Here is a 13,024-nt window from a genome sequence, read left to right on the forward strand (position 1 = left end):
GATGGGCACTCACCTCCCTCCCTGTGTAAGTGGATGCATCAGTCCAACCGAGCAAGCTCTGAGAGGCCACCTTCATAATGAGATGCTATTTATAGTAAAAGACCCTTCACTGGGCCTGGGGTGTACTCAACAATGGAGTGCTTGCCTAGCCCAAGACCCCAAGTTTGATCCCCAACACCGCAGGAAAAGACAAAAAAAACAAAACACACAAAAACAAAACAATCAAAAAAACCTTTACTGCCAAATAAAGATGACACAGAAATAGCAAAGAGCTTTATTTTCCTGTTGCTGTCCAGCTTCATTTAGTTACCAACAACCTGAGGAATGTTTCTCTATGTCCTTTGGTTCCTGAATTGTTGATGCATCAACAGCCACAAACATTTCAACTTAAGGAGTAAACAAGTAGCTTTAGCTTCTCTTTAAAGGCCACTGGATCCCCGGAGGGTAACTGACGTGCTGCCAGGCCCTGAGTTCCCCACTGGGCGGGAGACGCCAGCAGGAGCTGGACCAGCACTTTTCTCCTGCAGCTCCATCCTCATCCCCAGGACCCTCCACAGACAACAGGGAAAGAAACTTCCGTTTTCCTGTTTCTCAAAACCAAAAGCCTTAAGATCAACCAAACTTTCCAAAACTGGACACTTGCCAAGCCTTGCTGGGAACACAGTCATGTCCCACCCACCCCCAGGCTGTTGGTTTTAGGGCTCCACCATCTTTCTGGGTGTTCCCCTCACCTGTGAAGACTGCCTTCCTCAGGAAGAATCAAGGGAACTAGAAAAGAAAACCTACCCCTATGAAATCTGTGCCTCAGGCACAATCCAGAGAGTGAACATAAACAATACTGACACCTCACAGCCCAGGCTGTCCTCTGTGGCCACCCACAATCCCTGCCCACACCTTCCCTTCTGGACACACAGGCCCCATGGTCCTCAAGGACAAGTACCAAGAAGAGCTTGAGTGCCTCAGGGGTGTTGGAGCTGCTGTGGCTCCTCAGGGGGCACCTGGGGCTGGCACTGTGGGCACCACCAGGTGAGCCTCTGGAACCCGCCTGGGGGCCCAAGGGGCTCCTTGAGGAGCTGGTGCCCAGCAGGACACTGCTCCTTCCGGTAGATCTGCGTGTGCTGTGGCTTGCCCTGGAACTTTCCCTGAAGCCAGCCCGTACTGAACTCCACCACATGGTCCACAAGGGCCTCCCGGCGAGAAGCACTCAGGAGCGAGCCCAGAGAAAGGGGATGGATCCTGGCTCTGTACAAGGCTTCATTCTTAATGATGTTCCCTGAAACAAAGCAGGGAAAGGATGAGGAGGGACACGCAACATGCCACAGTGAAACCACCCCAAAGGGAGCAGAGCTGGTGTGATGGCGGGGAGCACGAGCTCTGTCACACAGGGGCCTCCGGGGCAGGGCTGCAGGCTCCGCGTCCATGCCCTCTGCAAAATGCATTTGGCCACGCTCCCCCTGAAGGCTGTTGTGAAGCAAAATGAAGTAACACATGTGGGTCCCACGTCACAGCCAAGAGGCTGCTAGAAGGGCCTGACTCCTGACCACCTGCACTGGAATCCCAGCTCGACCAGATCCTACCATATGGCCCTGGCAGGTTCCTTGGCCTCTAAGTTTCAGTTTCCTCATCTGTAAAACAGGAATGGCTTTGCTGGTTTTTGTGAGCAGTCAGTGAGACGTCACCTAAGAATGCTGAGCTCAGTGGCTGGTGGAAACATGAACTGTTCCGATGCCTGTTCCATGCAGAGTTTAGGAGGTCTTATTCAATTATTTGTCTATTCCTGCCTCATTCTTTATGAAGCCAGCCTCAACCCCTTCTTCCAGAATCAATGCCTCTCTTCAAAATATCCCCACAGTTTCTCTCTTTAACCCTACTGGGCCTTTATTATACCCCACCTCATCTCAGGGGAACTGGCCTGGTTTGCTGAGCCTTTTTATTTTTTTTATTTTTTTATTTTTTTATTTTTTTTTTTTTAAAGAGAGAGAGGAGAGGGAGGGGGAGAGAGAGAGAGAGAGAGAGAATTTTTTTTTTAATGTTTATTGTTTAGTTTTCGGCAGACACAACATCTTTGATTGTATGTGGTGCTGAGGATCGAACCCGGGCCGCACGCATGCCAGGCGAGCGCGCTACCGCTTGAGCCACATCCCCAGCCCTGCTGAGCCTTTTTAAACAATGGCTGTGTTAGGCTGAGAAGGCAAGTTTACCAGAGGGCAGGTGTGCAGTAGGTTTGGGGGAATGGATGAATGAAGTGACTGCCCTTTCCTGTTAGTGAACAGAGGACTCCCAGCTGCCTGCAGACCCTGGCCCCGTGCCTCTCAGTGCCAGGATGGCACTAGGCAGTGGAGGACACCAGGGGCACAGGCACGGCCCCTGCCCTTCAGGAGGTCACGCCCTAATGCACCTCAGGAAGCATAGGCTAAGAATCCAGTCAGGGTACAAATTCTGAAGCAGAAGTTAGAAAATGCTTATCTAACCACCTCTTGTTTTAGGGGCAAAAGGTAGTAACAGATATTGAACCCAGGGGTGCTTAACCACTGAGCCACATCCCCAGCCCTCTTTTGTATTTTATTTTCAGACAGTGTCTCACTAAGCTGCTTAGGGACTTGCTAAGTTGCTGAGGCTGAGTTTAATCCTCCAGCCTCAGCCTTCTGAGCCACTGGGATTACAGGCGAGCATCACATGCCCGGCTCTAATGACTAAATACTAACTTATGAAAGAAATATAATGCTAAATTACCAATCATCCATTTTACATCCTGAGATTCTGTGTAATTTTAAAGACCAGGGAAGCTAAAGAGATAAAGTCATCACTTCAAGACCAACAGAACTATCCTCAGGACTCGAGACTCCCAGATGAATGACTTTTCCATTGGACGACTCTGAGGGACTCCCCCTGACCCGTCAGTCATACCTAACCCTGAGAAGTATCTCTGGTTCAACAGTGTATAGCACACAGGCTGAGCCTGGCCCAGAGCCTCCAAGGCTTGTCCTCGATGGAACTTTTCAGACAAGATGTCACAGGTAGGTTTGATCACAGGAGAAGGGCTCCAACACATCTGGCAATTATAAAATGCCAGGAAGCCACCACCACCAAAGTGTAGGACCAACCTGGAAGAAAGAACAAACCACATGCACATGAGCTTCCACTGTGTCAGGTCACACTATGCTGCGACTCTGACGAACCTGGGGAAAGCCAGGCCTTGAAGAGAAAATGGACAGCTCTGTCAGAATCACAGACATCACAGAGCTAAATGGAGTCGTTAGAACAAAACATACACGTGGGTTTATTTTTTTCTGAGTATCTTCTGTTCACAGAAGAAAACCTGGAAAACAGAACAGCTCAAAGTTCAGGGGGTCTGACGACCTAGAACACAAAAAGGGGGCTCACCAGTAAGGAACACAGAGAAATGGCGGCAGTGAGGCTCTACCTCCAGCCCCAGGCTAGATTTACCAAAAAGACCCAACTCCCCTGAGCTGTCAGGGACAGAGCACAAAGTTATAAATGCTGATAAAGAAATGATGGCAACCTCAAGGACAGCTAATCAGAGCAGAACTGCCTCCACATCTGAAGGGGAAGATCCCTGAGCCCAGGCCTTAGATGGAGTGAGTGTCCCTGGGGAGAGCTGGGACCAGGAGAACCCACTCTCAGTGCCCAGGAAACCGCTCCAAGAAAAGATACATACCCAGCAAAAATCACACCAGCAATGGTCTCAATGGGGGAGATGGGGAGGAGGTGAAGAAGTGAGCAATGGAATTCTGTAACAGGTGCCATGGGACATCAATGGATCGTGATTATGACAGTGCACCTAAGAACCATGGCGCCAGGATCAGGAAAGAGTTCTTGAAATGAAAGATATCCCTTTTAATGTTATTTAATGTATAGTTATAATATAATGATATTAATTAATTTAATAACCTGGAACTGAAAATCCAAATCAGCTTGACAAACTCTGAAACTGGGGTGAATATGATAGAAAATTATTAACAAGTAGAAATACTCTAAAAGATTGATCTGAAAGGTGGGGATAGTAAGCAAAAACAGTTTCAATTTTTATGTTAGTAAAATCTGGATGGTTAGAGCTGCAGTGGGGCACAACCTTAATGCCAGCAACTGGGGAGGCAGAGGCAGGAGGATCCCTGGTGTGAAGCCAGCGGTGGGATCCCGTCTCAAAATAAAAGAATTAAACAGGACTGGGGCTGCAGCTCAGTGGTAGAGCGCCCCTGGGTTCAGTCACCTGTACTGCAATTAATAAACAAGTAAAAACTAAAAAAAAAGACCCTAAACTCCAAAACATTTAGAAATTAATTAAGAAACAGTCTTCCATAAAGAAAGATTATATAAAGCAATAATTATTTTCTTCAAAGACCAAAAAAGAGTATAAAACTCAGGCAAGCCTGGTAGGGAAAAAAAAAAGGACAGAGCCAACTATAAAATACGAACAACAAGAAGGAACTTGACAAGACGGTAACAGAAGAGGACAATACGTGTTCACTCTGTGACCACCAGGGTGAGCTCCGGAGAGAGCCCGTTTCAGGGAGAGAGGTCCAGTTTCCCAGCTTGTGACTAATTCCAACATAGCACCTTGCCAGGTGTGGCCGGCAGGGAACCCAGCTGGGGCCCTGAGCAAGCCGTCCACTCAGCAGAAGCCTAAAAGCGGGTCCTCCCTCTGGCTGCTCCTGGGTGTGTATAAAGCCTGAAACTGCAGCTGCTTTTTGCTGCTGGCCCAAGGAAACAACCCAGGAGTGGCAATGTGCAAAGCCAGGAGAGTCTCAGGAACAGGAGGCAGGACTCAGAACCCAGCCAGCTCCAGAGAGCCTCCCTCGGACCTCCTGAGCTACCTGAGCTGCCCAAAGCATCCTGTGGGCCCTACATGATACTGTAAGCAAAGACAAAGTTTGAAACCTAAAAGCAAAATTTGAAAATAGAAAAGTCAGGAGGATCACAAGTCTGAGGCCAGCCTGGGCAATTTAACATGATCTTGGCTCAAAATACAATAAAAAGGTCTGGAGATGCAACTAAGTGGAAGAATGCTTGTTAGCAGGCATGAGGCCTTGGGTTCAATTCCCAGCACCACCACCTAAAAAACCCAAAACAACAACAACAAAAACCCTTCAGGTGACTCTGGAGTACACGGGACCTCTTTAGTCAGAGGGAAACTTAGGAGTGACCAAGAAAAACACTGTTGACTACATAAACAGTAAAAACCCCAAATGTCAAAAAGCATCATAAACATAGTCAAAGGACACCAGAGAGCCTCAAACAATAGAGGCAGCACATATCACAGAGGCTACCAGACTGAACGTCCACGAGCTTCAACAAATTGATAAAAAGTACACAAAGGACCCAAAGCTAGCGAGAAGGCAGCCAAGCCAGCACTTCTGTACAGCCCCGAAAACTTGCAGCCACAGAACATTCCTTGTCTTCACCAGCAACTCCCCTCTGGCACGAGCCCCAAGGAAATAACCCAAAACACGGAGCTGGCTGCACAAAGTCATTTTTATCAACATTCATAGATTAAAACCTGGGCAAACCTGTCCCCAAGTTCAGAGAGCAAGAGTTGAGGCATGAAATGCTCTTCAGAGACCGTCTGCCCTCAAGTTCCTCGTGTGTTGGAAACTCCCCTTCTCCAGGCCACCCCAGGGAGTCACGATCTCCCCCTCAGGTGCAGACCGCAGCCTACTTCCCAACCTGGGTAAATACCACAGCCTCTTCTGTCTCCTAAACAGCAGGTGCTAGGGTTGGCCATCCACCTGAGCGTGACCCCCCACACCCAGCACCACACCCTGCCACGGTGGGGACCACAGGAATACTGCAGACCCTGCCAAGAACCCCAACATCCACACCGTTACCTGGGCACAGGATCCCTCCAGTCACCTCTCTTGTTGGCTTTCGTGGCTCTGGAGAACTCATTCACCCAGACACTGCCAAACAGACCAAAGCTGACCTGCAGCCACTGTGGGGCTCCTGTTGCAGGGCCATCTGTCCCCAGACCCTCGGGAACATCTGATCCACTGGGGTCAAGCTCCACAGACGGACAGGATTCATCAGAGGTTTTGAGTCTGCTGGGTCCCAAGGCTGGCTCTGGGGCCACAGTCTCTTCCTTCCTTGCTCCTTTCTGTGGAGGCTCTGGCAGTGGGTTGCTACCAGGGGACCCCGATTCTTCATCTGGATCAAATCTAAGGAATAATTTTTTTCCATGAACCTAGGAAAAAATGAACATGGATCTAAGCTTTACAGACCCAAAAAGGAGCTAAGGGCTACACAGTTACCCAACTGCCCACTGACTCCTTCTCCTTGCTGTGAAGCTGCCCCAGATTGCGTATCTGGGTCCTGCCTTTTGATCTTTTTGCTGTGGTGGTGTGGCCAGTTGGCCCATGGCTTTCAAAGTGACTGGAAGCAACTGGAAGAATTAGATTAGTAAAAGACAGACCTATACCAGTCAGCATAGCCACCCTAGAATATCTGAGCAGAACTGTTCCCAATGTTTTCAGGAATTGGCTAAGAAATGAGCACAAACCAGATGCCTTGGCCACACCTGTAATCCCAGTGGCTCTGGAGTCCGAGGCAGGAGGATCATGAGTTCAAAGCCAGCCTCAGCAAAAGGCAAGGTACTAAGAAACTCAGGGGGACCTTGTCTCTAAATAAAATACAAAAAAGGGCTGGGGATGTGTGTGGCTCAGTGGTTGAGTGCCCCTGAGCTCAATCTCTGGTACCAAAAAAAAAAAAAAAAAAAAAAAATGCAAATTATCATTCTTCTATTCCACTCATACTACATGTCTTTATTCTAGAATTAATCAGTGTGTGCACAGCCACGGACTGTGGCTGAAGACAACACACTGTGAGATCCAGTATCTTTTTCCCACCTTCTGCCCAGCAAACCAGACTTGACAAAATAGCTACAAGTGAATTCACAATTAAAATAGATATATAATCAGTTGCCAGATCCTTGTATGAAGTGTGTGCACACCCAGATTCCAGGATGAGTCTTTTCCACGCAGCCTGAAATCCAGGAAGCCTTTCAGTGACCAAACCAACCCATCTGCCTTTAATGCTGGAAGTGCTTGTGTTACTTTTTGACCGTCAAAGGTACATCAAGATTATTGTTTTGATACGACCCACAATCTGTCCATTAGTTAAAAACTACAATGGTAGCCTCTCGGCAGAATATATCACCTGTCTAATAATAGTTTATCTGCAGAATAATTTGTCTGGAAATCCGAGCACAGATTATTTTCTGCCACGTATTAGGGCATAACTGGGCGTGCACATGCACACACTGAACAAGGAATTAAGTGGACATATTAGAATTTATTCCAGAAAATACTTTATCAGTGTAAATTTGCCAGTATTGAAATAATTCTGATTAAAATATTTGTCAATCAAGTGTCATACATGCCTATAACCCCAGCAGCTCAGGAGGCTGAAGCAGGAGGAAGATAAGTTCAAGGCCAGCCTGGGCAACTTAGCCCAGTCTCAAAAAATAAAAAGTAAAAAAAAAAAAAAAAGCACAAAAACAAAAGTACACAATTAAAAAAAATAATAAATAATAAAAAGGCTGAAGATGTACCTTGGTGGTAAAGTAGTGCCGGTGTTAATACTTAGTACAATAATAAATAAAGTATTTGTTAAACCTTCCTCAAGGTCAAAACATTTACAGTCAAAAAGGGCTGGTCAAGATGTCCTTGTACCCTCTCCAACCATGCCAATTTCTGCTATGCTTCTTTTAAGTGCCAGGACACTGCAGTCACTTCAATTCACTAATCATTGACAACTTGCAGTATGCCTGACAGTGGGAGACTCCAGTCCTTCCCTCTAGGGGCTTCATATTTTAAAAGGGAGATAACTTTTTCACAGCTGTGAAAGCAGAAGCAACCAGGTGTCCTCCAAGAGATGAATGGGTAACATAACATGGTATGTCCATAACAGAACAGTGTTGCATTAAAAATGAAAGAATTTGGGGGGCTGGGGTTGTAGCTGGGTTCCATCCTCAGCACCACTAAAAATAAATAAATAAAGCTAATTGGGTTCTGAGTTTCAGCTAGGAAAGATTTAAAAAGATCTAGCGATCTACCCAACAATACCATGAACATAATTAACTGAATACTGAACCATACACTTATAAAAGGTTGGTTAAGATGGTAAATTTTGTTATGTGTTTTTTGTTGTTGTTGTTTTTTTTTTTTTTTGACACAATAAAAAGAAAAAGTAAGACACACACCAGAGACTAGGAGAACATGGAAAGAAGTGTTGGTGAGCACAAGAAGGTCCACTCTGTGAGTTACCAAGAGGCCCAGCAATTCCAGACCCATGGGAACTGAAACCACACACCCACACGAACACTTGCACATCAGTGTCCACAGCAGATTACTCCAATTATCCATCAGCTGATGAATGGACATCATCAATCATAAAATATGGCATACCCATATAGTGGAAGCTATTCAGCAACAAAAAGGATTAAAGTACTGAGACCTGCTATAATATACATGAATCTGACATCATATTAAGAAGCCAGTCATCAAAGAAACACATACTACATGATTCCACATATATAAAATGTCCCAAAGAGGCAAGTCTACAGAAAGAGAGTAGATTAGTGGTTGCTGAAGGCTGGAGTAAAATGGGATGACTGCTAATGGGCACAGAGATTTTTTGGGTGTAACATAAATATTCTGGGGCTGAGGGTAGAGCTCAGTGGTAGAGAGCATGCCTTGCATGCGAGAAGCCCTGGGTTTAACCCCCAGCACTGCCAAAAAAAAAAAAAAAAAATTAAAAGATTCTAAAACGAATCATGGAAAACTCAGTAAATATACTAAAAACTACTGAATTATGAAGTTTAACTGGGCAGACTGTGTGTTTTGCAAATTATATCTCAATAAAGCTGTTATAAATTTTTTAAAATGTTTTTTTTAGTTGTCAATGGACCTTTATTTATTTATATGTGGTGCTGAGAATCAAACCCAGTGCCTCACCTGCTAGGCAAGCGCTCTACCACTGAGCTATAACCACAGCCCAAAGCTGTTACAAATTTTTAATTGGCGGGTTGGTTAAGATTCTAAGTATGGGGCTGTAGCCCAGTGGTAGAGTGCTTGCGTTGCATGCATGGGACACTGGGCTCAATCCTCTGTACCACATAAAAATAAACAAATAACATAAAGCCATGCTGTCCACCTACAACTACAAAAAAAAATTAAAAAATAAAAAGTCCAAGTAAGCTAGTGGCAGAGCACCCACCTAGCACGAACAAGACCCTGAGTTGGATCCCCAGCACCACAAAAGAAAAAAAGTCAAAGTATGTAGTAACATTTGAGTCCTAAACCCACCTCCAACCCACGGAAATGGGTGGAATACGGACCTCAACAGCCACACAAGGACTGCGAGCTCTGAATGTCCCATCACAGGAGCTGCATGAGTCACCTTCTGAGTCTGCTATGAGCAGTCAAGACAATTACTACCCAGAAAGCAGAGAGTTGAAGAGGAAGGTGTCTGACAAAAGGCTTGCAGAGTAGAACCCATCTTGTTTACTCCCCGTCCCTCTTCCTGTCTATAATTCCTTCTCAGACTGAAATGCCCATTTCCCCCTGAGTCTATCTAAATCCTCCAGTCTTCAAAGTTCAACTCAAGCCCCACCTCCTCCAGGTGACAGGATGCCCCCTACGTGAGGTCCTCACTGGGCTCTTAACCTTGAGATCCACTCCTCCCCATTAAGCACCGCTGTCAGTTTCCCTGTGGAGATACAAGTCTTTCCTTCCGCATCTGGTTCTGCATTCCTCAGGGGCAGGGACAGAAAAACAGACAGGTAGGAAAAGGTGCTCCTGAGAGCCCCATTAAGCAGCTCCCCAAGGCCACCTCCTTGGGCCTTTCTTGGGTTCCCACAATACAGATTCTGCCTTAGCTTTCTGCGAAACCAGCTCTGGGTCCACCTTCAAGCACTCTTGTCACACATTCTTCTGTCCACACTGCCATTTGATAATCTTCTCTGAGTCCCAGCTCTGTGACAAGCACTGTGATAAATGCGGGGGGTCCAGAGACAAGGGACCACACCCTGCAGCTACAAACCTCCCATGACAGTCTGTACAAAGAGACCACAGCCTGGAGTTTGGAAGACCTGGCTCCACAATGTGGATAGTTCTCTGAAACATGTAACTCATGGGTGAAGATGGAAGGATAAAGTCCACTTGCCGTAGCAGCAAGCCAGTGCCTCGTCCCCACGACTGAATCAAACACTCTAAAGCTAAGAGACTTGCTTAAGAGCTCCCAGCTAAGCAGCAACACAGTCTACTGAGTTTACTCTGTGGCCTGCAAACATTTACCCTGTGCCTCCTATGTGCTGGGTGTCCAGCTAAGCACTCAGGACACAAGGTTTATCCGTCTCCTTCACACCACAAGCAGCACAAATTCAGGAATAGGTACAACAGGAGGAAGTTCAGGTGTCCTCCTGGAGAGGAGTCTCACCCAGTGTCAAGCTTCTCCGAGGACGGATGGCCAAGTAGAAATCACCATGGTAAACTGAGGGGGCAGATAGGAGAAAAGGGAAAACCTGCTCATGCAGGGGAGCAGCATATCAAAACCCTGGGCAAGAATGACCCGAGCTGGGTGATCAAAGACAGACTGGGGTGGGTACAAAGGCGAGAGAGGCATGCAGGGGTCAGATCACAGAGCCAGTGAGCCGCCTGAAGGAATTCTGACTCCTGCTCAAGAAAAAGATGGACGGTTTGAACCCAGACCTGCAGCAATCCTCTTTTCTTTCATCCCCACTGGCACAAGGATCAAACTTGGTTCCCAGCCCAAAGCTGAACATCAGACACAGCTTGAATAGTCAGAATGTCTCCAGACTCTGAATGGGGGTCTCCAGCTCATGCCTCTGTGATCTTCAGAGCCCACAGTCCACGTAATGCCCACTTCTGACTGGGAAACGTCAGACTGAAAGACCAGGACCCATATGGAGTCCTGCAGTGGTTATCCAGGGCCAATGGGAGGGATAGCATGAGACCTCTTGGGGCAGATTCCAGGGGAGGCACAGGATGGGCTAAGGGAGCCTGACTTGCAGAGGATACAGAACTCACCTGGGTGTCCTGGAGCCACAGAGACTGAAGGGTGGCAGGGTATAGCTTCTTACTGCTGCCCCCTGTCTTGACCACCTGCTGGCCCACAAAGGGAGAGATCAAATGGTGAAATTTCCTCACAGATGGTCCTTCTGGCATCTCTGCAGGCAGAAACAGGCAGAAGAGACCTTAGCTCATTCTCTCTAGCACTCCTCATTCTCCCAGCTCTTAGCAGCCGGTTCCTGCCACAAACTTTAACAGTCTATATGGTCAAAGAGAGAGCGCAGCGGGGCAGGGACCCATCAGAGGAAGACAAGCCACAGAAGGGTGTGGGTCCACTTCTCAGGAATGAGTTCCCAACTCCTCTTGCCTTTTCTTCATTCAGCACACACCAACAGCGTGCTAGCCATCACATCATGGGTGCCACCCACTTCGGTGGCCACCTGGGGAACGACTCTCATTGCCTTCTGCCTGGACTGTGCGCTCCTAACTCATCTCCAGCTCTGTCCTCCTCCCCCTCCCTACTTCCCGAAACAATCACTCCAACCCTCTGTGCTGAGGGATCCCCCCACTTTTAGGGGACAATGGGACCTGGTCCTCCTGTGACCAGCCCTCAGGTAGGGGAGATGTGCATGAGATCTGCTCGGCCCTGGGGTCCAAGGGGCGGCCACAATGCAGAGAGCACCCAGAACCCACAAGTGCAGACACTGGCCAAGCCAGTTGAGAGCAGAAAGGGGCAGTGCCCAGCAATTATCAAAAATTTTTTTTGATAATTAATTAATAATTAATAATTTTTGTTGTAGCAAAAATTAATTGCTACAACAATTATCCCTGACCACCAGGAAGCAACATTGGTCCCCTGCAGTGTCTTGCAGGCCATTTGTGACCTTGACCCAATCATCCAAGTTCACTGAGAGCCCCCTGTGTGAGGCAGTCTGAGTGTTCTGCACATCCCATCCTCACTCAGGGCACTACTAATACACCTGTTTCCTCAGCACAAGTTATGTGCTGTAAGTCATGGTGAAAATTACTCAGGTATCTGGCAGGTGGCAGCTATTACTTCAGTGATTCTAACAAAAAATTTAAAATATTTTTTTAAATTGAAGATGTCTCTAACATTCCAGGAATTCTCATAACTTCCTCAGCAGCACATTCCATAATATGCATCTTAAAATCCGTGACACTTTATATTCTCTGAAAGTGATAATGTTCCTCCTACTCAGACCCTCAAGGGAAAACTGTGGGCTGAAAGGCCCCTTGCCAGAAAAACCGACCTTCACCAGTTCTGAGCCCGACTGCCTCCCACACAGAAAGCTTCCCGAAAAGCCACCCTTTGCAAGGCACCCACATCTTGAATCTCTCGGCTCATGGACAGGTTTAAGTATTTTGATGGAGGTGGAGAAGTGGCCGCAAGATGAGAACCGAGGGTCCCTTCCCGCAGGACAGTTACAGCCAGGTCGCCAGGCTGGGTGACAGGCGAGGAAGGGGAATAAAAGGTCTTCGCTGCTGTTTCCAAGGCAAACTGCTCCCCAAGGAGAGTCTAAGATGACTGCCTTTCCGACTCTTTACGCGGTTCGGGGGAGAAGGGGGCGCAGAGACTGGAATGAGGGTCCCTGGAACTCCCGGGACAGAGGCGCCGTGGTCAACACGCAAAAAGGAAATGAATTCGGCCAGGGTGTGGTGCCTTTAAGAGGCGCTTCTCAATTTTTCTGTAACTGCGTTTTCACAGTCACGCATCTACGAGGCGCAGGAGCCAGACTCGGGCCCAGAGGCCCCGGCACCGGCCGGGCAGGAAGCCGGGGGCGGCGCGGCCCCGTCCTTCTACTCCACCTTTCGGGCAGGCGGCGGTCCAGGGCCGGACTCACCGGTCGCGGTAGGCGGCCCCTCGGCCACACCCAGCTCCGCGGCGCACACGCCAGTCCCCAGGGTCTCCGCGGACGTGGGCGGGGAGGACCCGCGCCCCGGAACTGGGAGGTCCGCTC

At 47.9% G+C, this 13,024-nt stretch overlaps 1 protein-coding gene across 5 annotated transcripts; it reads right to left on the reverse strand.

The window, feature by feature from the left end:
- Window positions 1–212: 212 nt before the first annotated feature.
- Neil2 (nei like DNA glycosylase 2) lies at window positions 213–13,018 on the reverse strand. 5 transcript variants are annotated; one of them, XM_048801474.1, is made up of 5 exons: window positions 12,908–13,018; window positions 11,064–11,203; window positions 5,847–6,199; window positions 2,908–3,104; window positions 213–1,273 (listed from the first exon to the last, which is right to left on the reverse strand). In XM_048801474.1, the coding sequence occupies exons 2-5, from the start codon at window positions 11,199–11,201 to the stop codon at window positions 960–962; spliced, it is 1,002 nt and encodes a 333-aa protein (XP_048657431.1). In that variant the 5' UTR covers window positions 11,202–11,203; window positions 12,908–13,018; the 3' UTR covers window positions 213–959. The 5 variants fall into 5 exon arrangements, with proteins under 5 accessions (XP_048657431.1, XP_015354896.1, XP_048657433.1 ...); XM_015499410.2 differs by having other exon boundaries at window positions 11,064–11,201; window positions 12,778–13,010; XM_048801476.1 differs by having other exon boundaries at window positions 12,873–13,007.
- Between the last annotated feature and the right edge of the window lie 6 nt (window positions 13,019–13,024).

The sequence above is a fragment of the Marmota marmota genome, unplaced genomic scaffold, assembly GCF_001458135.2.
Source record: "Marmota marmota marmota unplaced genomic scaffold, marMar, whole genome shotgun sequence".
NCBI lineage: Eukaryota > Metazoa > Chordata > Mammalia > Rodentia > Sciuridae > Marmota > Marmota marmota.

What these genes read in the sequence shown, in the direction of transcription:
- Neil2 (XM_048801473.1), bottom strand. Translation starts at nt 12,392, where the DNA reads ATGTGGGTGCCTTGCAAAGGGTGGCTTTTCGGGAAGCTTTCTGTGTGG. An exon ending in CGGGCTCAGAACTGGTGAAG is followed by an intron (nt 11,204 to 12,316) that starts GTCGGTTTTTCT and finishes TTCTGCCTGCAG; the next exon opens with AGATGCCAGAAGGACCATCT. An exon ending in TGTGGCTCCAGGACACCCAG is followed by an intron (nt 6,200 to 11,063) that starts GTGAGTTCTGTA and finishes ATTTTTTCCTAG; the next exon opens with GTTCATGGAAAAAAATTATT.